Below are 22,920 nucleotides of genomic sequence, written 5' to 3'. Positions count from 1 at the left end.
TTAACAAAACATTATTATTAATGAAATTTGAAAAAATTGCCATATTCACTAGAAATTCTTCAGAAACAGGAGTCAGCTGCTTTTTATTTGAAGAAATTCTTTTAAGCAGAGTCCCATTTTTCATCAAAAGAGGCTTGATCCTACGAAATTTAGTAATTTTGAGTTGTGTACAGAGTCTTCCGAGATTAAAACACCATGGAAATAATGAGCACTCTATTTGTTCTAATTAGAAATGTTCTGAGCTTATGGCAGTCCTGGCCGCCCCTTATTGACCTTATTAAATAGACAACTCACCCAAGGAAAAAGTGATCTTTTCAGACGAGATATTCCACACTTTATTTCCAGGGACTGGGGACATAGCCATGCACCAGATGGTCAGGTTGTTTGGTTGGGCTGGCTTATTACCATACACCCTTGTCAAAACAGACTTCAGCTCCCAAAATCCACTTTTGTCTTTTCTCTCTTCGTTAGTAACGTATATTTCTAGAAGACAGATTAAGAACAAGATCGGTCAGCAACATTTTCTGCTATGAGCCATACAGTGATGGCAAGGAATGGCTGGGGATGTGCTGGAAGCTGAGCTATCCCAGCCTGATGGCAAGGCCCAGGCTGTGGACGGATTGGTGACTGCAAGGCGGCCCGCCGACCATGAAGCTTCTTGGAAGCTTTTAGGTAATATGGCTTTAATAAAAGTACCTGGGGTATTGTCTGTTGGGGAATTGCCCTCGACAGGCCCCCTGGGAAAAGAACTATTAGGAAAGAAAATAAGGTTCCGCAAGAAATTGTGCGGCCTTACATTTAGCCCTTGCCATCCCCTATGGAGACTCCTCTACTTACAGGAAGGATAGCCTCATGCATTTGCCAGCACACGAGGCCAAAAAAGGAGAGACATATGGATTTGAAAGCCCCACTCCTAAGGAGTGTATCTACAGGCAAAGTCACTCTAACCCCTAGGCTCACTTGGCCCCCAGAAGGCATGCCAGATGATGATTGAACCCAGTCGGTTAAAGTACAGAATGGTTCATTAGTTCCTAGGTGCATGGTCTCTCTGAGAATGTATAAGGCGTGGGTTTCTAAGGCCCTCTTGGCCCCCTCCTGGCACCTCAGACCCAGGCGAACACTTTCGTTCCTCAAACCACAAATGGTTTGGGGAAACAACCAAGAGGTCATGTCCCTGTAACTGTTCCACTTGAAGTGTTGAGCGATAGATGACCTTTCATGAAAACAGCAGAGCAAACGCTCTATAGATTATACATAAACGCAGATGCATAATGGAATAATGCAAGAAACTAATCAATAATCAAAGGGTATGAGGGAACATTACGAGAAAATCGCCATGTTATTTCTTAAAGGTTGATTACACATAGGAACATTTTCAAAATTAGGTAATGTTAGCAAAACACAGATGACGTATGCTACAAGGAAATCACTAGCAAATATAATGCCACGTTTGCCGCAATCAATCGGCCAGTTCAACACACTGCTGTTGTCTGTGTCCATTTTTATTTTTGTTTTTTCTTTTAGTTTTGTTTTATTTTCACTTTTTCACCGACGCTGTTCATCCTTCGGGAACCCCTGGTTGCTGGAGCAGGTCTCCGGCAGGGATGGTTCAGTTTACGGTAACCTAGAGTCTAAAATGGTCAAACCACAGCTTCTGGGCAGTGAGGGTCTGTTCCACCAGGCCTGGAGTTACCCTAAACTGTTTGGCTCAAGCTCTTGCATGGCACTGATCCATAGTCAAAGTACGGAATGTGTTGATTAATAGCATTGCTTTGTTGGTGACCGTGGGTCCAAGGAACTCGGGGGTCAGTTGTCTTAGCTCATCAGCATTGTTTATTGTTGACTGATACCGGTAAGATTAATGATTTGCACCTGGCCCAGGCTAGAATCTGGGAAGGCTCTGCGGTTGAGTGTGTCTACATAGCAGGAATCCACCTAAGTAAAATATAAAACAAGCTCAGCCAAGACTCCACTTGGAGTTCCCTGCTTCTAAGGTGCTCTGTGCCATATTGGTTGTCTCCCCTTTGCAAAGGAGCCTGTGCCTGATTTCACTGCCCCCCTTGCTGTAAATCTGTACACGGGATGCATACCCTTACTTTAATGGTGTTGTTATATTGTATCCTTTTCCTGAAATAAGCTGTAGATTTATAGCCATTGTCATTTGGGTCCTGTGAGTCTCCTTTAGAAATAGAAACTGTTTAACTGCCACTGTTAGTACAACCTCCAAATAGCACACATGGCAGCAGGAAATTAACGTAAAACCATCTGTCACTGTAGGCCAGAACTTTCTGGACCCTTATGGCTTCTTTACACTAAAGGCTCTAAATGCTAGTTTTGAAGTTGTTACTTACCAAAGTAATAACTACATGTGGTAGAATTCTGACCACAGTGTCTGGCCTTATGGTCCAGAAGAGTAATGGGCACATCAAACCAGGGCTTACTTAACAGGAGACCATACCTATAATGACCCTTAAGAAAGATTTTCAGGATTGCATCCGGTCATGATTATGGATGAATTGTTTTTAAAGTGAATAACAAAACCAGTAATAGTCTCAAAATGAATACAGTGGATCAATACGATCATTCATCAATATAAACTTTTTATTTTTACCCATTAAAAATAACAATGTAGCAAGAGCTATGTGACTCAGTTACTGTTGAAAACATATTGAGCTTTGAGAAAAAAATGACTCAGGAGGAAGAAGAAGGTCTGTTGTCCCAGGCAGGGGCTGGCTGGGATTGTTCTGGCACAGGCTGCCATGTTTATCGCCTACGAAAAATACGGCTTTATGCATTCTCATTGGAGCTTGTCTCAGTGTGTGTCCCTGCTCCGAGAATTTTTAATCCTCCTGGTGGAGTTCCTTGTCATAAAGCCTAGTCCTTTATATGTACTTCCTCTAGTCTTCCCCACCCCACTCAGATCCTTAGAAGAAAAAGTGGCAAGTATTTGTTTATTGATTTGAATCAGTGGTGCCAAGTTATTTGAATTAAATGAAATTATTAATACGTATATATTGAATTAAACTTCTTTGCCCTCATGTAAGAGATCTGCTTTGACTAACAGTTGAGAGTGAAAGAAATCAGGGGTATTTCTTAATTTTGGAAAATGTTACCCACTCCCATCCTCTTCGAGGCACTAGATAGGGTATCAGAAAATGGCATCTGGTAGGCAAGATGATGTTTGTCTTGGAATGAGAATTGTTCTTAAATGCCAAGATCAGCTCAGGAAATGGCAATTTCTATTCTTCTTTGTTTTCTTTCTTTCTTTCTTTGCCAAACCCATTTCCATTGACTGATTTCCTTACCTTCTTTTTCACCTTGAGGAAAGCCTCCTTCTATAAACCACGTGAGATTTGCTGTGGGAAATACATTCCTCAGGGAGCAGGTAAATGTTCTCTGGGGGTAAAAGCAGAACACAGAAAGGCTTATTTGCAAATTCAGCAGAAAATGGTACCCCTTACATCCCGGCCAGCCGTCACATGGGGCAAATTGGCAGAAAACAATTTTCTACACTTTCAACAAGGCTATGTTTACCTTTCAGAGCTTATGTGAAAAAGTGAGTTACAAATAGACTGTCTCCTATAGACATGTCATGAACTCATGGGTGGAAGCATAGGTCAACTTGGGAAGAATCTAGGACTAGACTAATATTGCAAGTCTGGACTCTGGGTTTTGGAAAAAGAAGATCACTGTTCTACCCAAGAAGAATAAAACAGTGCTAAATGGAAGCCAAAGACTAAAAAGGAAGAAGCTCTAACAGTCAGAGACCAGAAAAGAATATTCTGTTACACTCTAAGCTAAAAGATATCCACATTTGGGTTGTTTCCATTCCCCAAATAATGTAAAGTATTATTTGTAGCAATAACCACAAAAACCATTATTGTGAATATCTCACTTTTGACTCTAAAGAGTTTATGCAATTGACTTTTCATGTTATCATCTTAACGGTCCTCTAGGGTGGGGTAGGACACAACTTATCATTGCCATTTGACAGATGGGGGAACCAAGGCACAGAAATCACAGGATGGTTAAAGAGAGTGGAATGTAGTTGATGGCACAACTGGGAACTAAGTTACCCCATTTCCAGTCCAAGGTATTTTCTGGTAAAACACATTGTACTGAAATATGAGAGAAACAGAACAGGTAGCTTAGAGATAGGTTTAGTTATGTTTTATTTCCAACACCATATTTGTTCTTTGTGAGATGGCGTTTTTTTCAACATCCTGGTGAAAATACCCAAAAAGAATTACTGGATTTCATTATTATTATTTTATCTGAGACACTATAAAATTGTATTTTGATCTTTTTTTAAACATGGCACTGCATGAGGTTTTTTTTTTTTAATTTATGTTATTTATTTATTTTGAGAGACAGAGAGAAAGAGAGAGAGTGTGTATGCATGTGAGCAGGGGAGGGACACAGAGAGAAAAATCCCAGGCAGGCTTTGCACTGTCAGCACAGAGCCTGATGTGTGGCTCGATCCCACAAACCATGAGGTCATGACCTGAGCTGAAATCAAGAGTCAGATGTTTAACTGATCGAGCCACCCAAGCACCCCAACACCGTCCAATTATAATACCACGTAGAGTTGTTTGTTGTCTCATCAAGAGATGTATGTATTTCATATATGACTGGTCTTGGTTCTTAGCTCTCAAATATTTTCCACAACTGATGAATTTACTAGTTAACTAGTAAAGAACAATTAGCCATACATAATACATGGTGTGCCAATTTCTTCACAGACTAGTTGCGCCCAAAGAATCTGGTCCTGAGCAGAGCTGAAACACCAAATTGAAGGACACTAAAGTAGAATTTTCTGGTGAGATCCTACTGAAGTGCAGTTTAGCATCCCTCCACACCACTACCAAAAGCCCAAGGCAAACATGAGACTTTCAGAAGCGACTATCTGTGGAATCCAAAATGGTGGGTAGTGAACGCTGCAGCTCCCAGTTTTCACATTCATGCCACACTTGACAATGGAGACATGTGACAGGAATAAAAACCCATGACATATGTCACTTTTTGTCCTAGAAAGCCAAAAATAAAACCAGGTTCCCTAAAATATATTCTTATTTAGTGAAAGAAAGAGAGTGCAATTTATTTAATCCAATGAAATGCCAAAGATTGATGTTTACCTTCAAGTGACCCACAAAAGGATGTAAAATGTTAAGAAACAAGTTGTAAAGGTTTTTATTAATGCCAATACTTTTAACCTCTCTCATGACTCATTTTCTCCATGCTCGGTTAACCTACCATAAGATGATGATATGGTAATATCAGGAACAAGTAGGGGTTCCATTATATTATAAAAGCAACTGGCTCACTGAAGAAATCTCTTGTCAATTTAATAAAAACGTTAAAAAGCTTTAACTCTAGTGGATTCTCTGAACTCGGATTTTATGGAGTGATTCAGATTTCAAATACTCTATACCACCTCCAGACTGTGTTCCAAGACTTTGTTTTGGAATGTGCTTGATGTCCTGAACACCTCCCAGTCTCTCTAAAATTGAAAAACCACAGACTAAACTAGTTCAAACTGAAGTAAAACCTCTTATGAAACACCAAGCTTATATGGTTTTGCTGTGCAAGCAGACATGAGTAGGACCTTCCACATGAGTAGGAAGAAAAACATGTGAAAATAAAAAAAAAACTATGAAGCATATACGCACAAGAGTCTGTGCACACACCTACAAGTGCACACGCACACATTCTTCTGCTGAGGAGTCAGAATCACTCACTCACTTACGGTGTGGCTGTCATGTCCATGAGACAAGCGAAAAACTGGTTTCTTCAACACATTTTTTCTCGGTACACATGGAATATGTGAGCAATAGCACAAAGAATTATATAATAAGTGGCAAAAAGTATTTGGACAGTTCTGTAGGAGAGCAGAAAGAGGTGAATTCTGGGAATAACTTAGAAAGCAGAGTAATAGTTTGCAGTCAGGGAAGAGATGGGTCTGGACGCTACAGGTGGTCTGTGGTTGAAAGTGGCGGGGAATTCACAAAGATTGACAGACGGAATGGGTTCGTAGGCCAATGTGTGAGTTGGGCACATTGTCCTGGAAGTAGAGGGAAGCCAGTGGAAGGTTGTAGCACGAGGAGACTGAGGAATCAGGAAAAGTAGGTCCAAATCTGGCTGTAAGAATGATCATTTCCTTATTTCCACAGCTGAAATACTCAAATGCTGACCATTTGTAAGTCAGCCCAGATTCAGTTTGCCTAAGTTTGGGCAGAGCCTTTTCAAAAGGGCTTCTCGTAGATTCATTTAAAAAAAAAATAGCTTTTGAGTTTAGAAAGAGAAATCTTTTTTTTTTTTTTAAGTTCCCCTATTCGTTTACCAACTCTTCATTTCTATTTGGAGTCTTTCCTCCCCTCAACCTTCTTTCTTCACTTGAAATTTGTCTTTCAGTCTTGGCATGTTTTCTACTCTGCCATTTCTCTTTTCTTCTATAACTCAAGGATTTTTCTTCCACAGACACCCTCTTTAAAATGTTCCTGTCTCCTCTTGGTAGGTTCTCCTTCCAAAATATACATATATAAATATAGCATATACGTAAATATAAAATTTGTGCTTAAATTGTGACTATTCATTTATTTCACTCCAACTGAGAATAGAAGCCAATAACATTTCAGCTTTTCCAATGCTAGTTACATAATATAATAAAAAGCAACCGCAAATCTGCTTCTCAACTTGTCACATTTCCTTCAACTTGGGAGGATTCCTTTCACTTCATCTTCCCTTTTGTGCAGGCTCCCCGGCTTCTCTACTGACTGTATTTACAACATCCGGAGTTTCTGAACCAAAAATTGAGACTCATGGTCTGACAACTGGACAGAACATTTGAAAGCACAGGTGTTACTGGGGCGTGTGGTTTCTCTGCTGAAACCTCACCCTTTCCCTCTTTTAAATATTTTTCTTTGCTTGAGAGGCCAGATGATCTAGTTATCTGGAAACAGAACCAAGACTAGTAGGTGCTTGACTTATTGTTTTACTACATAACATTTGCCAGAACATCTATTTTCCGGGGTGGGGGAGGGGTACAGAGGAATGTGTGCATCTTTGTGTGGGCAGGCAGAGACACGCCCACTTGGAAAGGTACCCTCCCTGGAAGTGGGAGGGAACAGGACCTGTGGGTGCCCTCCTCCTGGGGGCAGAAGTCAGCTAATAGCTACCCAGTGTGTGGGAGCACTCACCCTGCACCAAAGCCATCAGAGACAAGCTCGGGGCCTTGCTTGCCTGTAAGTACCCACTTGTAGGGCTGTGGGGCTGAGGGAGGGAGGAGAGTGTTTACCAACTGTTTGGGATTGCAAAGCTTGGAGGATAAAGCTCTCAATCACTTAATAAATGACCCAAAAAAGGAGGGAGAAAACAGGCTATTTTTAAAAATTTAATTGTCCATTTATTTACTTAAATGGGGTGCAAAAGCCAAACATCTAGAGTAAGCTGCTGTCGAGGAGGTCTTATCAGCTATTGGCTTTGCAGGTGATGGTTCCCCTGGGAAGGCAGAGTGTAAGCTACTTGCTGAGGACTGCTGGGAGACAAGTCGGTTGAGATGTGCTCTATGTCCTTCTCCTCTGCGTGGGCCAGCTCCTCCTGCTGAAAACAGCTAAGTCTGCTGGAATTCTTGGAATCTCAGCCCCAGAGGGACCTTGCTAAGGGCAAACCGATCTCACATTGGGAACTTTATTACCCAGCATTTGGACTGCTTGTTCCAACAGTTCTTAGGAAGTGTGAGTGTCTTTCACACCAGCATCTCTCTGTGCTTGCTTCTGCCTACACTGAGGAAGACAAGTGTTGCCCCAGCCCTGGGGTTCCCGAGCAACCTGAGGGTTCAGAACCTCCAAAACCCATATGTAGACCTCCAGGGCCATAGAAACATTGGAAGCCAGAAACATTGGACAATCAGGAGAAAACCTAACATTTTCAATATTCAAAAACCACTCGTGAAAGTGGTTGATGTAGAGAACCCTGAATTCACTGAAGAACTTTGTAATTTCTGGACTAATCTGTGTTGTCGTTCTGGTGTACACAAGGAGGGATCAATACATATCTGGGGCCTGGAGGGAATGTACCTGGGGGCCTCGGAGGCCATTTTGTGTGGCTCTGACTCACCCTGACTCTCCCGTGAAGGGGAAAGGAGGAAACATCACACCAGGTGTGGCCAGCCTTTGGCCATTGCTGTGAATCCCCAAGAGTTACTGCAGTCCCTTCCCAATTACTCATTTTTGCCTTAGCTGTGGTTCAGCCAAGACTTCTGGCTCAAGGAAAGCTGTTAAAAGACGAGACAGGATGAGGCGGGAAGAGGAGGAAGAGGAGGGAACCAGGATGAAGGCAAAAGGAGACCTTGAGATGAAGGAGGAAGAGGCAATCAGTGAGAAGGGAGAACCGGTTGGCCCTTTCGCGAGCGCCATGCCCACCTCTCTGCCGAACAACAAGGGGTCCCGGTTTTCTGAGGTTTGGGAATATTTCCACCTGGCCCCTGTTCGTGTTGGCCACCACCCCAACCAATATGCCACCTGCCGCCTGTGTGGCAGGCAGGTGAGCCGCGGCCCGGGGGTTAACGTGGGCACCACAGCCTTGTGGAAACATCTGAAGAGCATGCATAGAGAAGAGCTGGAGAAGACTGGCCATGGTCAGGTGGGGCAGCGCAAGGACTCCAGGTCCCAGGGGCCCCAGCTCCCCATGGGTATTGAGGGTGAATGGGCCCGGCTCCTGGAGCAGCTGGGGACCCTGGCTTTGTGGGCCAGCCAAAGGGAAAAGGAGGTGCTTAGGAGGGAGAGGGCAGTGGAATGGCGGGAGAGAGCAGTAGAAAGGAGAGAGCGAGCCCTGGAAGAGGTAGAAAGGGCCATCCTGGAGATGAAGTGGAAGGTGAGAGCTGAGAAGGAAGCCTGTCGGAGGGAGCAAGAGCAGCCTGCAGCAGCTCATCCTTTCCATTTTGTTTAAATCAGCCTGGGAGGTATCTATTCTGAAGACACAGACTTCAGGCTCCCAGCAAAGAGCCACTTTAGCTTAAATATAAAGTATTTTGTTTTTAAGAGAAAGAGTGCATAATAGGAGTTAATCTCAGCAGTTCTGAATTGACCAAATACTTCTACAGGGCCCCTGAAGGCTGTCCTGATCAAAACCTCAAAATGTATTAACTGAAGATCAATGTTGTTTTGCTACCATGGGTCTGTGAGTTTGGGTGCAGAATGGACCATACTGTCAGTGGTGATGAGTGAAAATAATGGGATTTATGCCTAGCATTTGGTTTGCGGAGCTGAGGGTTCTGATAGTTGAGGTTGGCCAGGTAGCTGGAATGTACCTATGTGACCAGCTCATTCTAAGGGACTCTGCCACGAGCAGAGCTGAGGCTTCCTGGGGCTGAGGCCTTTGCACACATACTGCTGGTGATTGGAGAACTGGGTACAGGGCTTGTTCTGTGGGGCCCAGCTGTGGAAGCACATAGAAGCTTGAGCCTGAGTTCTCGGGACCCATCCGATGTAGGTCTTTTCTGCCACTGGTGCTGTGTTGTATCGTCTGCTTACATTAAAGCTGTGTCACCAGCAGAAACTGAGTCCTGTCTTTTCAACAATGCAACACGTACGTAATTAATGTATAATCAGCACAGAGAGAATTAAAGACTTTTCAGCTCACTCGAAAGAAACGTTAAGAATAGAGGAGGTAAAAACTTATTCATAAATATTTAAAAATATAATCTAATTTCATATTAAGGTCTGTTAAAGAGGGAGATCATGAAGAAGAGAGGAGAGAAACTCAGAAAGGAAAAAAGAAAGGTGGAGAGAGGCGATGAGTAAGGAGAAATAAAAAACAGAGGCAGAAAACCAAAAAAGAAAGAAAAAGGGACAGAGAAGAAGTGTGACATGGCAGAAGAGAGACAGATCCCTCCTCAAAAATTCACCATGGAAAGATGAGAGATGAAGACTATCTGGGAGACTGAAGGGCAGAGAACATTTTCTGAGGTTCTGAGGTCAATTTTAATGAGTTAAATTGCGTTAGTTTTGTCCCCACAGACCACCCATTCATTTGAACAGTAGGTTTTGGATTTTATTCCTGCCTTTGAGATGCTGGCTACATGCCAACTGTTCCCTGACTTTTAAAAAAAAAACTGTGCAATTTGGGGGTGTCTGGGTGGCTTAGTCGGTTAGGTGTCCAACTTCAGTTCAGGTCATGAGCTCACAGTTTGTGAGTTCAAGCCCTGCATTGTTCTCTGTGCTGATAGCTCAGAACCTAGAGCCTGCTTCACATTCTGTGTCTCCCTCTTTGCCCCTCCCCCACTTGTGGGAGCACGCGCATGTGCTCTCTCCCAAAAATAAATAAATAAACATAAAAATATTAAAAAAAACTGTTCGTTTTTAAATACTCAAAGATGCTTTGAAAAAAGGAAACCTACCAGTCCATAAGGAAAGAACAATCTATTGAGGGTATGCCTAATATGGTTACTCAGGAATAGATTAAACCAAAGTGGCAATGACTGTGGCCTTTGGGTTGGAGCTGACTTTTATTTGGATGATTCCTCTAGAACCTTTTTTTTTTTTTTTTTTTTTTTACTGGGTTGGAGGTGGAGTGAGGGATGGTGGGAGCTGGGGAGACAAGAGCTAATAAAGACAGTTTCTCATTATCTTGTAGATAGATCCAAGCACTTAATGGGCAACAGCCTCCCAGAAAGTGGACAAGATCCTGGTGTAGTAATGGGGTCTTGTTTCCCTCTGTCCTCACCTGTGTGGCTCCCTCTTACTGCTTGCTCATTCTTAGACTGTCAGCAGCTCTAACACCCAGATCTGTTTTCCCTGTGAGCTGTTTGTGGAACAAGCACAAGTCCAAACATAGCTTGTGAAAATCCCAGACTGTACTGTAGGCTTGTAATCTCCTTATTTTTTTCTAGAAACTTGCCTGATATTAAAGGTTTCACTTCCCATATGGTTTTCCAAAGGGATGTGGTGCCATTTTTAGGGCCCTCTCCAGCTAAGGTAAAAACTCAGGGACTCTCACCTTCTAAATGATGATGAGGGCCACTGAGAGTCCCATGACTGGACATTGGGAATCAGAGCCTTATTGTTCCATAAGATTCCAGGAAGGAAGGAAGGGAGGAAGGAAGGAAGGAAGGAAGGAAGGAAGGAAAAGAAGAAAGAAAGAAAGAAAGAAAGAAAGAAAGAAAGAAAGAAAGAAAGGGAAAGAAAGAAAAAGAAAGAAAGAAAGAAAGAAAGAAAGAAAGAAAGAAAGAGGAAAGAAGGGAGGGAGGTCAGAGGGAAGGAGGGAGAGGAAGAAGCTCTAATACCTAATCTTAAACACACATACACCCATACATTTGAAATGAAGCTTAAGAAGGTCAAAGAATCCACAGATTCAGGCTTTGCAAAACCACAATTAAATAAAGAGCAACAATCAAAATCTGCAAACAGACACCAGAACCATCCTGCTGAATGGTAATGTGTGTTTTTAGATTATGGTGTCTGTTTTACATGGCTCTTATGATTTTCATTTCTCTTCCTTTTCAGGCATTTTAACCCCAGCTACTTTTGTTTCCTATCTTTCATGTTAGGTAGTTCTCTTTATATATTTTTTCACTTAACTTTTGTCAAACATAATAAAAGTAGAGAGTGATGAGGACAAGACCCATGGAGATGAAGGGGTTAAAGCAGAAAGCCCGGGTATAAAAGAGAGACGTATGTGGTTCATGGAAAGACCGAACTGTTGAATAAACTCTGGGGTTTTCATGTATCTCTCTTGTGCCTTCTTTTGCTACATCATCAGAGTAGGCCATTCAGGGCCACGGTCTGTGGGCTGAGGGCTCTTTGGGCCAGCATCTTTTATTCGAATACTGTGTCTGCTACAAGAAGGGGCCCTGAGGTTTCAGCTAAAGACTCCTTTTCCATCTCAGCTGAGGAGGCGAGCCTGCATGCCATGCTGGAGCCCTGGTGAAGCCTTGCCCCCAGAATGCACAAGAACATGACATCCACAGGAGTAACACTCTCTTTGGATATTGCTGGCATGTCTAAACCTGAGAAGTGTCATGGTTAGAATAATTTGGGAGCTTTTTGATTTTTCAGGAAAACCAAATTAACCATAAACTTCATTGCTTTAGTAATGCTGGAAAACATAACTCATAACTGACCAAATCCCTATTACTTTAACTCCAAGGGCTGCTGGTGGAGTGAATATGTAGTACATAGTAGGCATGCAGTAAGTGCAGGTTGAATTGGTTAATCTCTAAGAAATGAAGGGTCAGGCTGGAAGTTACCATACCCAATACTTATGGTTGCCAGATGGCAGATACTTTACATGTGTTCTCTCATTTGATCTTTATATCACTCTTGGGAGGTTGAGATCATTGTCCGTGTTCACTGATGAGGAAGCTAAGGAACTGAGGTCCCAGGGGTCAGAGTTAATAAGTGATAGAGGAGAATTCAGACCCAGGTCTATCAGATTCCACAATCTATGTTCTGTTTTTTCATTATCACATACTGTCTCCCAAAATCAATCACATAGGAGATTTATGAATATATCTTCAGATGAAACAGTGGATGAAAGGGAGCAGGTGAATGATAAATAATGGGAAGGAAAGAAATATTCCTGAGACATCTATTATGTTCAATATACTCCATTACTATGCGTAAATTTAATTCCCCTAAGAGTCCCATGAAATATTAATCCTGGTCCCAGTTTTAGATGACTTAGTTGAGACTCATGGAAGTTAACTATTGGATGAAGATATGTAGCCAAGAAATGGTCGAATTAGGATTTGATATTAGTTCTGTCTGCCCCTGAATCATGGTCTCCTTTCATTATATCATCCTACCTGATTATGGGCATACTAAATTCTCATCCCAGCTCTGCTCTTTATTAGTGACTCAGCCAGTTGTGTAGACTCTTCAGGCCACCATTTCTCATCTGTAAAATTATGGATGCCCCACCTATTTCAGAGCATCACTCAATAAAAGCATGTGGAAGGACTTTGAAGAGTTAAGAAGCTATTAAAAATACAATGGGAACTCTAAGAATATTAGAGTAAGAAATTACTAACGTTTGGCAAAATGTTAAAAGATCCACAGACAAGCCGTGTCCTGTCGCTGGTTAAATAGAGTTGGTGAGAGATTATTTACTAATTCCCCAGGAAGGAAGGTTCTCTGACTGTCCTAGTCAGCACCTAGGTAAGCATGGGTACAGAAGAAGAAATGTGATAACATGTAAGAGAAAGTCCTTTTTTTTAAACTGGAATTCTAGGATCCAATCTTACGGTTCTGTATCTTGATTGAGTCCTTATTACCTGTAAACATTGGCATAAAGAACCATATAAGAAGAACCATATAAGAAACAAAAATACCTGCCAAACGTGCCGTTAGACTGTTAGTTTTATTCAAACTATTGAAATGATGTCCACTAATAAAATTGGAGTTAATTGTGGAAGAACAAAAAAATTTTAATTTTTTTTCATATACTCGGGACTATAACAGCAATTATCTAAGAGACTAATACACAAAATCAACAAAAGACACAAATATATGCCCATCTAAAACCATCCCATAGAGTTTGAGCTATGATTTGTATATAGCTGTCAAATTAAATGACTTATATTCAGCAGGATCAGAAATCATAAGTTATGTAGTGTTCTCAGGATTAGAAGAAATTAGAATATGAGTATAATTTTCTCTCATCTCATGTAGCAGAAAATGTTTGAGAGTTCACAAGAATATTTATTTTATTTGGGATTTTGAAAAGCTTGAATTAAGTCAAAATGCCCCGAGACAACTGATTAACACACATAGTAGTAATAACAATAAAACAACAGTAATAATGTTTACTGAGCACTTAATATATGCCATAGAGCATACTAAGAACTTTTCATACAGTATTTCATTTAATTCTTAAGAACAACAACAATATGCAGATGTTCTTCTTATCCTCTTCATACAGATAGAAAAAGATAGAAAAAGATGTGAAGTAATTTGCCCAAGGTCACAGCCAACAAGAAGAGCTGGCAAGTGAGCCCAGATCCCAGTGACTCAAGGCTGGGAATCACTTACAAGAAACTGAAGGCAAACAGCCCTACTCTACTTTCCTTTTTCACCTGCCCTTTCTCCTACTGCCTAAGAAATAGGCAGGGTTCTGAAGGAGTATAGAAGGGCACCTCTCCTCTTGTTACTTCAAACCAAAGACTATAAGAAGGGCCGGTACAGCAAGTGGATTAGAATGAATTAAATGCCAGCTGAACAAAAGCCTCATTCTAACACTAAGATTCACACTGCTTTCTGTCCTATTTTTTCCTTCCCTAGCTTCTCCAATTTTCATTAAAGAGAAGTTTAAACTATTGAGATGATTCTTCCAGAAAATTTAAGGACTAAGGATTACAGATCGTATGTTCTGAGAGCCCTAAGTCAGAAAGTAAGGATTTCCACTTGGCTCTAGAATCAACTCAGCTTCTCTTCTTCCTCACTAGCAATTAATTGGCTGAGGGCCAAGGAATAAGGTCCTTTGAGAAGATATTCTGACAATGATGTAACCAAACACACCTTGGCATATTACACTATAGATTTTCAAAGGCTTTAATGTGACTCACCTCTCCCAAGACATCCGTAGAGTTATTTTCCATAATCATGGGGATTTCTGGCTTAGCTTAAAGGCAAATAAAACACAATTAGTGTCACTGAATACCATCTTACCTGGCCACTAGTGTGTGTGTGTGTGTGTGTGTGTGTGTGTGTGTATTCATCATTCATCAAATATTAATTAAACATCCACTATGTGCCCAGCTGTATGCTAAAGGCCTACGAAACAAAGGTGGACAAATCAACTTCACTGTCCTTAAGAAATTGACATTTTCATGGAAAATACAGATTTTAGAATACATCGGAGGATATTTCAGTGATTTTGACATCCTGTTAGACTGTAAGTGCCCTGAAGCCTATTTTCATTCATCCCTCCATCTCTAGAACTTGCCAGTGACCAGCACAAAGTAGACATTGAGTACATTACGTTGAACCAAAGTGGCTTCAAGTCAGTGCTTGAGTGCAGCAGACAAGGCTGTCTGTGAACCACTGGAGAAATAGTAAGCCTGTCGCAGGCTGTCAGTGTCTGTTACATCTAGACGCATTTGCCTCTACTTGCTGAAGGCCTTTTGTCGGGCATACCTGTGACCCTCTCTTAGGGATTTATTGGGCCTCTGGGAGCTCACTCAGTCCACAAGCAGGGCAAACTGGACGTCTAGTGAGCTAATGGCTAGAACAGATAGGGAGTTGCTGGAGAATACCCCAACTTCCTTACCTTTATCTGGGAGAACTCTGATGTGTATTCCTCCAGAGTTCCCTGGTGGGAATGAGCTCTGAGCCCACACTGGTAACTGGCATGTTCACGTATATTTCATTATCTTCCTTCCCTTCCTTGGCTTTCTGACTCCTCTTCTGATGCTTCCCCCAATAAATTCCTTCAATAAATACTCCTCAAATAAATTAATTTAACTCAAATCCTTGTCTCAGTATTTTCTTTTGGGGAACCCAAACCAAGATAGACCCGAAATCACTAATGCGAGGAGGGGTATTCTGGCCATTCTGACCTCATATTAGCAACAGATACCATTGGAATGAAGGACCTGAAAGAAAGAACAGTTACTGAAAGTTGCAGGGGTGCTACAGAGACATTCCTTTTGAGGCTCAGGACAATCAGGTTTAAGGGCTTAGAAGGGGGCAGGAGCGAACTTGGGATAGCAGGTGATGCCCTGCTAAGGAAAGTAAAGTCAAGAAGATCAGTGAGAGGAGAGCAAGAAGTAGCAAAGGAGCCAGGGAAGCTTCTGGCCCCTGCACTGTTACAGATGGAGGTGTTATTCAGGACGAAGAAATAAAGTGGATTTAGGGCAACCACACTGCAGTGGGTCTGTGCTACACTTGGGTATTTATTTTGAAGTTTCAAATTTTTATTTTTGGTTTGTCCTATTTGAAGAATCACCGAGGACTGCTGAGTGGTTTCGGAATAAGACATGTATTATACTTCCATGCCAGGGCCACTAGGATATATACTTCGTGGCACACACAAAGAGTCTAAGGACTGGATGAGACAGGCCAAGCACAGCCTGGCTGGCCCATTTGCTAAAGGGGAAAGAAAGGAAGCAGGGAAAATCGAATGAACAGGCAGGCAGAATCTCCTATTTTTAAGCATCCACTGAGAGGAGATCAAAGAAGAAACAGAGACGTAGAGACAGAGAGGTGTAGACACAGGGTGATAAGAGGAAGATGTGAAAGATCAAAAAGCATTCAAGACTAAGACGGAAGTCTCTGCCACAGAGAGATAGAGGGTGTGGTTTAAGTGTTGACAAGGCAGTTAGATCAAGTTGGGGTGCAATAACCCTTGGTCAAACCGGACATGGTTTGCCCAGCTTAGAATCGACACGTGTTTTCACATCCTGGATAGCTGCCTTCATTGATTTGCCTAAAGTCAGGCCAGATGAGTCAGCTTTGTGTTTGTTCGAAGACAGTCACGCCCCAGTAAGTGAGCCGACAGCGATATCGATGAAAGAAATGAACAGTCTTTCCCACCTCTTCACAGAGCACTGTTCAGGCTCCATAAGCAACATGATCATTAGGGGTGATCAATTATCTCTTAGACCATCCACAAGGAGAGATGGAAAGAGGGGGAGGGAAGGAAAGGGAGCCAGAGAGAGAGAGAGACATAAGAATATCTACAAGAGACTTCCAACTACATAAATCTTGGCTGTAGCTGCCTCCATCTTTATGAACTACAGTCTTTGTATTTCCCTCAAAATACTGAATTCTCTGATCTCTATTAATAATGCCGTAAGATTCTAAGTGAAAACAAAGATTATTCATTTGTCTGGTCATTCAGAGAACTGAGGGAAAATCTAGTAGCTAGTGTGCTCAGGTTTTGTGAGGTTATTTTCTCTCCAGTTCCCTCATTTGCAAAAACAATTAATGGCTCATCCACATCACTGCTTTTCTCTTTGCCTTCACTTAAAAATGACTTGGTAAAAAACACAGTTCTTGGGGACAAAGATGAAAACAATCCAAAGCCAAGGGTTTGGATTTTATATTTACTAATATCACCTGGCCTCACTGAGCAAAATAGAATTTTCACATTTTCCGAAAATTTGCTCCCCGCAGAGCCTGTGAAACTTGAGTGGGCCATCGTGGATATTTCCGCTCCACACTTCAGTGGATGCAGGGACAGAGGGCCATCCTGCAGGCTCCTTCACTGAGGAGCTGGCCCTGCTGGGGGTGGGGGGACTCCTACAGTTTCTCTGGAGCTGTGTTTATCGTTTTCCTTTTCTCACACTGTCCCTATTCTGCCTCACTCCAGCAAGCAACCAAGACAATTAGACAACTCAGTAATTAGATTTTGGCAGCTATAATTAAAGAGATTCCCAGTATTCTCAGGAAACATTAAAGTTGTAAATAAGGAGTAGTCACCAGGAGACTGGCCACTCTATGGCTTTCAGTGTGATTTTATTCTATTAACTCAATCCTCATTCTTTAACTCCCCACCCTTATCCTCACCCCTAACGTGAATGCCAGTATCAAGGGCAACAGAGCTCTAGAATAGCTACCCTGCGGGGCTGCTCTCCAGAGACCGGAGCACTTTCTCTGTAGGAGACAACAAGGCAGGAAAAATGGACAGGAGGACAGCAGGGAGTCCAGAGAACAGAAGCTCTTACCAAAAACCTTGACTGTGGTGGAGTTCCTCAAGGTTTTACCAGGTCTGACCATAACGTGGCAGGAGAACTTCCGGCCATCATCGTGGATTTGGATTGGAGAGAGGTAGAGTTTATAGTCTGTACCTAGCTTGACTCTGTCTTTAAATAGTGTGGAATTGCTGATGGAGTGACCTTGGGTGATACATGCTTCCTGAGTTCCGTTATCTTCCTGCTGAAAGAAATATTCCCGGTTACTCAGCACTCAATCGTGTCAGCTCCAGACTAGATGTTCACATGCATTAATTCATTTGTATCTTGTAAAAAATACAGGTGATGGATGAAGAAGTGAAATTAAGAGATATTTGCTATGTTACTAGAGAAAAGATCATTACACTTGACTTTCAATGACTAGAGTCGCCCTCTCCTAACAAGAATAGAAACTTGATGTTCCTCTGACTAGAACTTCCCCTTCATAACTTTCCATAAGGTGCATATCAGCAGTGGGATTTGCAGGGCACAGCACTGGGCTAATGAAAAATCATAATTCTTATTTCAAGTTCAAGAATCTATTTTTTTAAGTTTATTTATTTCAAGAGAGAAAGCACACAGGCGGGAAAGGGACAGAGACAGAGAGAGAGAAAGAGAGAGAGAGGGAGAGAGAGAATCCCAAGCAGGCTTTGCACTGCTAGTGCAGAGTCTGATGTGGGGTTTAAACCCATAAACCGTGAGATCGTGACCTGAGCTGAAGTCAAGAGCCGGACGATTAACTGACTGAACCACCCAGGTGCCCCAAAGTTCAAGAATCCTAATGCTAAGATGTGCTGTATCCGTTTTGTTAATTAAATCTTCATCTGGACCGGATGATTATGGTTGTCCTCCCTTCCACCTTTCCTTTGGAAAAGGTCTCATTTTAGCTCCCCATGGGGTCAGGACCAGGATGAAGTAAAGAGGCTCTTAGCACTCACTCTCAGGACCCTATCAGTGCAGGGTGGGTATCTGAGAGTAAGTGCCTTCTTAAATTTTGTGCCCTGGGCACTTTCTTGCCTCCTTCCCTCTGACTAGTCATGGTCCTTGCCCTTCTCTTTTTTATTTCTATGCTATCTTCATAGAGGACACATAAAGGGTAGACTCTGAATATTAATTAAAATTCCACAAATCAGAGTTTATTTGAAGCCCTTGGTTCTTCTATTCCATATCCATTCATACATTTATAAAGGAAAGCTCCTATTCTTCTTGCCATACCCAGAATTTCCATGGACGAGATCGCTGGGCAATCATCATGCTGGTCAGTGTCGGTAAATGTGCTAAGGGCTGGTGATGAAGGGACGCTTGAGGGGCACAAGGATAGAGGAAGGGTTATGATCTCATTCTTCTATAAATAACTGAATATTCTCAGTTGAGTTGCTTTGAAAACATTCTGACACACCAAGTTTCTCCTCTGCAGATTCTACCTCAGTTGTTCTGGGATGAAACTCAGGCTGGAACATTTTTTAAAAGGTCCTCATGGGGCACCTGGGTGGCTTGGTCAGTTAAGCGTCTGACTTCGGCTCGGGTCATGATCTCACGGTCCGTGAGTTCGAGCCCCACATCGGGCTCTGTGCTGACAGCTCAGAGCCTGGAGCCTGTTTCAGATTCTGTGTCTCCCTCTCTCTCTGCTCCTCCCCTGTTCATGTTCTGTCTCTCTCTGTCTCAAAAATAAATAAATGTTAAAAAAAAAATTTATAAAAAAAAAAAAAAAAAGGTCCTCAAAGGATCCAGGTCTGAGAACCACTGGTCTAACTCTAAACAACAGATTAATCAATCATTATGTGCAGAGATCAGGGGAAACGGAGAGAACTGAGATAAACAGCAATGCATTTGGTGGAGAAGTCACGAAATAATGAAAACAAAGATCTGTCACTTGGAACCTCTGGTTTAAATCTGTCAAAAAAAACCCCAAAAAACAAAAAAAACAACACCACTATACATATTCAGAGTAGAAGAAACAGAAGCTAGGAGAGTTAGAGAATTCAAGTATGATCTGGGAGCAGAAACAGCGGAAGCATGAAGGCAGACTTTATTTAAATAGTTTATATAAATATTTCCAGAATATACTTAGTAGAAACTCTTACGTAAGACACCATTCTTTAGGTGACATGGGCTAAGATTGCTATCAGCTTTACATACAGATACATAGACAGTACTGTTTGTAAACAGTGATGCCCTGCTCGGAGACTTACCCTGAAACAATGTACATACCTTTGACCCCACAATAAGAAAGGACCTAGGACTCTGTGCTACTATCTTCCTAGTGAAGAAGCATATAGAAAATTAAAAGGAGACAGCTTACATTCTGGAGACAGGGCCCAAAAAGGAGCCCTCTGCATTGGGTGGTGACAGAAGAAAATGGACGCGGTTCACTCAATGGCTGCAGATCTGGAGGCCAATAATTAAGGAAGCAGGCTCCCCCCGCAGGTCTGCACACTGAGCTAACTTCTATAACTCTTGCTTCACTCACAGGTTCTCTTTTTGTGAGGATCTTCAGAGCTCAAAATGCTTTTTGGCCACTTAGTAAATGTCTCCCCATTGGGAACACTTCCATCTGTTACTTTGTAGTGGGAAGAAAGGCAGTCAGAAGCTGAGGTTGGAAACTAGGGAGACAAAAGCTGTTTTTCCATTATTGTGTTGCTGGGTGTGGCTGGGCCAGGGTAGTTTAACTGCTAGAGGAGTTATAAAGGGGGCCCAGGCAAGAATCTGCAGGGAATGGCTGCCTTCACCCAGCAAATGAGAGAAGAGGTGAGGGAAAAAGGAGCCCAGGCAGACAATGAAATGTCTGGAGCTGGAAGAGGGGAAACTAATACTAATAATATGCTACAACCACTATTAAAGTTTTATATTCTTATTAATCATAGCTTAAACTTATTTAGCACACACTATGCTTTAGACATTGTGCAAAGTTCTTTCGAGTCTTTTTTTTTTTTTTTTTTGATGTTTATTTTGGAGAGAGAGAGAGATAGAGCCCAAGCAGGGGAGGGGCAAAGAGAAAGGGGACAAAGAATCCGAAGCAGGCTCCAGGCTCTGATCTGTCAGCACAGAGCCCGATGTGGGGCTCGAACTCGCAAACCGTGAGATCATGACCTGAGCTGAAGTCGGACGCTTAACCGACTGAGCGACCCAGGCGCCCCTTTTGAGTCTTATTTATTTCTATGACAATCTGGAATAAACTAAGGTTGAGTAATTTGCTCAAAGGTCAAACAAAGCAAGAAGGTGCTTAAGTCAGGGCATCAAAAGGCAGAGGATGCCCAGGTCCAGGGAAGTTAAACCTCAGAGACAACACGTAGTAATAAAAACCAAACAATCACAAAACAATAAAAAGAACTTTTTGTTTTGTTTTGTTTTTTCGTTTCTGAGTATGTGGAATGAAAAATTTTAAAGGAATTCCAGGAAGCCAGAGGCCTTTATATACATTGTAGATTACAGAGGTGTGGACAATTTGTTGAATGAAGAAGCTGTTTCATAATATAGTGATCTACCTTTGGTGATAGGGGTCAGAGAGTATACCTCTGATCTTACCTAATAATGATCTTAGGTAACCTTGTCTGCTGAAAACATACTGGTAAGAGGTCTTGTACAGAATCTTTATTCTTGCCAGGTTTTTTTTTTTTTTTTTCTTCTTTTCTTGTTTTTCAAAGAAAAAAATTGGATAATGTGTAAAGGTGTTTTTTGTTTGTTTGTTTGTTTGTTTTTTGTTTTTTGAGAGAGACAGAAGCAGGGCAAGCAGGGAAGGGCCAGACAGAAAGGGAGACAGAATCCCAAGCGCACTCTGCGCAGGCAGCTTGAACCCACAAAACCATGAGATCATGACCTGAGCTGAAACAAGAGTTGGACGCTTAACTGTCTAAGCCAGGCACCCTCCCCGCCTGCCTTTTTAAAAAGTTTTGTTAATTTAGATAACTTTAAAAAATATTAATAAATATTTCGTTTTTTAAATTGTTTTTGATGTTTATTTTTGAGAGAGAGAGAGACACAGTGTGAGCATGGGAGGGGCAGAGAGAGGGGGAAACACAGAATCCGAAGCAGGCTCCAGGCTCTGAGCTGTCAGCACAGAGCCCGACACGGGGCTCGAACTCACGAACCACAAGATCATGACCTGAGCTGAAGTCGGATGCTTAACTGACTGAGCCACCCAGGCACCTCTAAAATATTAATAAATATTTCTAAAACCTAATGGGATTCTCACATTGGAGGAGCCATATGATTTAATGAAGAGTACAGACTGAATTAGCATACATACAGTATACCATGCTTGTCCTGACCCTCAGTAGCTACTCAAGTAATACAGACTGTCTTCCAGCCTCGCTGATGATCAGTCTGTACTTCATGAGCATCCACTATCTGCAAGGCTAAACTGAAGCATTATAGAGAGTCATAAAATGGATCCTTTAAAGATTTATCTTGCAATATGTACTGAGTATAGGTACTATGCTAAGCTGTTCAGTTGTATTATTTACAACCTCACAATACCAGCATAAAGTCAATACTGTAATCATCCCCTTTTACAGATGAAGAAGTAAAACTTAGTTTAGGCCACATATCCAAAGTCATACTGAATTCTGAGACAAAAGGAAAAACGTGTGCACCTGTAGGCACTTCTCAAATATTCTCCCATATTTTGACCAAGTGGAAAAATTAATTAAAAAAATCTACAATTAAAAAAATGTTTTATGACCATGTAAAGTTGTGGCCATGGGGGACATGATGCCATGAAGTCCCAGAAACCACAGGCAAATTGGAAAATACTACTCCTTGGACAGCATACCAGGGTCTCAAAACAGACAAACAACGGCTTATGCTTATTTGAAATTTTGATATTTTATTCATCATGCATTTTCTCTAAGTTTTGATTTTATTTATTTACTTAAAAATTATTTTAATGTTTATTTTTGAAAGAGAGACAGACAGAGCATGAGTGGGGAAGGAGCAGAGAGAGAAGAGGGACAGAATCTGAAGCAGGCTCCAGGCTCTGAGCTATCAGCACAGAGCCCGATGTGGGGCTCAAACCCACGAATCATGAGATCGTGACCTGAGCCGAAGTCAGACACTTAACCAACTGAGCCACCCAGGTGCCCCTCTAAGTTTTGATTTTAAAAAATATTTCATTAAAATATGTACCTTAATTACTGATTTTGGGGGGCAGTCCCTTAAAATTTGCATCTAAGGAGAGGACCTTGCTCACCTCACTCTAATCCTAGCTCCTACGTCACACAGCTAGTAAATGGCAAGAGCCAGGATTTTGAAAA

The 22,920-nt window shown here is 41.8% G+C and overlaps 2 protein-coding genes across 5 annotated transcripts in view; one reads left to right on the top strand and one right to left on the bottom strand.

Annotated features, from left to right (window-relative positions):
- The window catches only part of CD96 (CD96 molecule), a 95,549-nt gene that overhangs the window by 47,152 nt on the left and 25,477 nt on the right, over positions 1-22,920 (bottom strand). For 3 of the 4 annotated variants that reach the window (XM_042957254.1, XM_042957253.1, XM_042957251.1), the window contains exons 4-7: positions 17,663-17,873; positions 14,561-14,616; positions 3,306-3,396; positions 295-483 (exon numbers count right to left, since the gene is read on the bottom strand). In XM_042957254.1, coding sequence (XP_042813188.1) covers positions 295-483; positions 3,306-3,396; positions 14,561-14,616; positions 17,663-17,873 — 547 coding nt within the window. The remainder of the gene's footprint in view (positions 1-294; positions 484-3,305; positions 3,397-14,560; positions 14,617-17,662; positions 17,874-22,920) is intronic. The other variant, XM_042957252.1, reaches the window with a different exon arrangement.
- On the top strand, positions 7,534-9,583 carry ZBED2 (zinc finger BED-type containing 2). The gene has a single exon (XM_007098590.3). The coding sequence runs from the start codon at positions 8,293-8,295 to the stop codon at positions 8,944-8,946; it is 654 nt and encodes a 217-aa protein (XP_007098652.1). The 5' UTR covers positions 7,534-8,292; the 3' UTR covers positions 8,947-9,583.

The sequence above is a fragment of the Panthera tigris genome, chromosome C2 (assembly GCF_018350195.1).
Source record: "Panthera tigris isolate Pti1 chromosome C2, P.tigris_Pti1_mat1.1, whole genome shotgun sequence".
Classification (NCBI taxonomy): Eukaryota; Metazoa; Chordata; class Mammalia; order Carnivora; family Felidae; genus Panthera; species Panthera tigris.
Note: the sequence above shows the minus strand (reverse complement) of the source record. Positions and strands in the feature narration are given on the sequence as shown.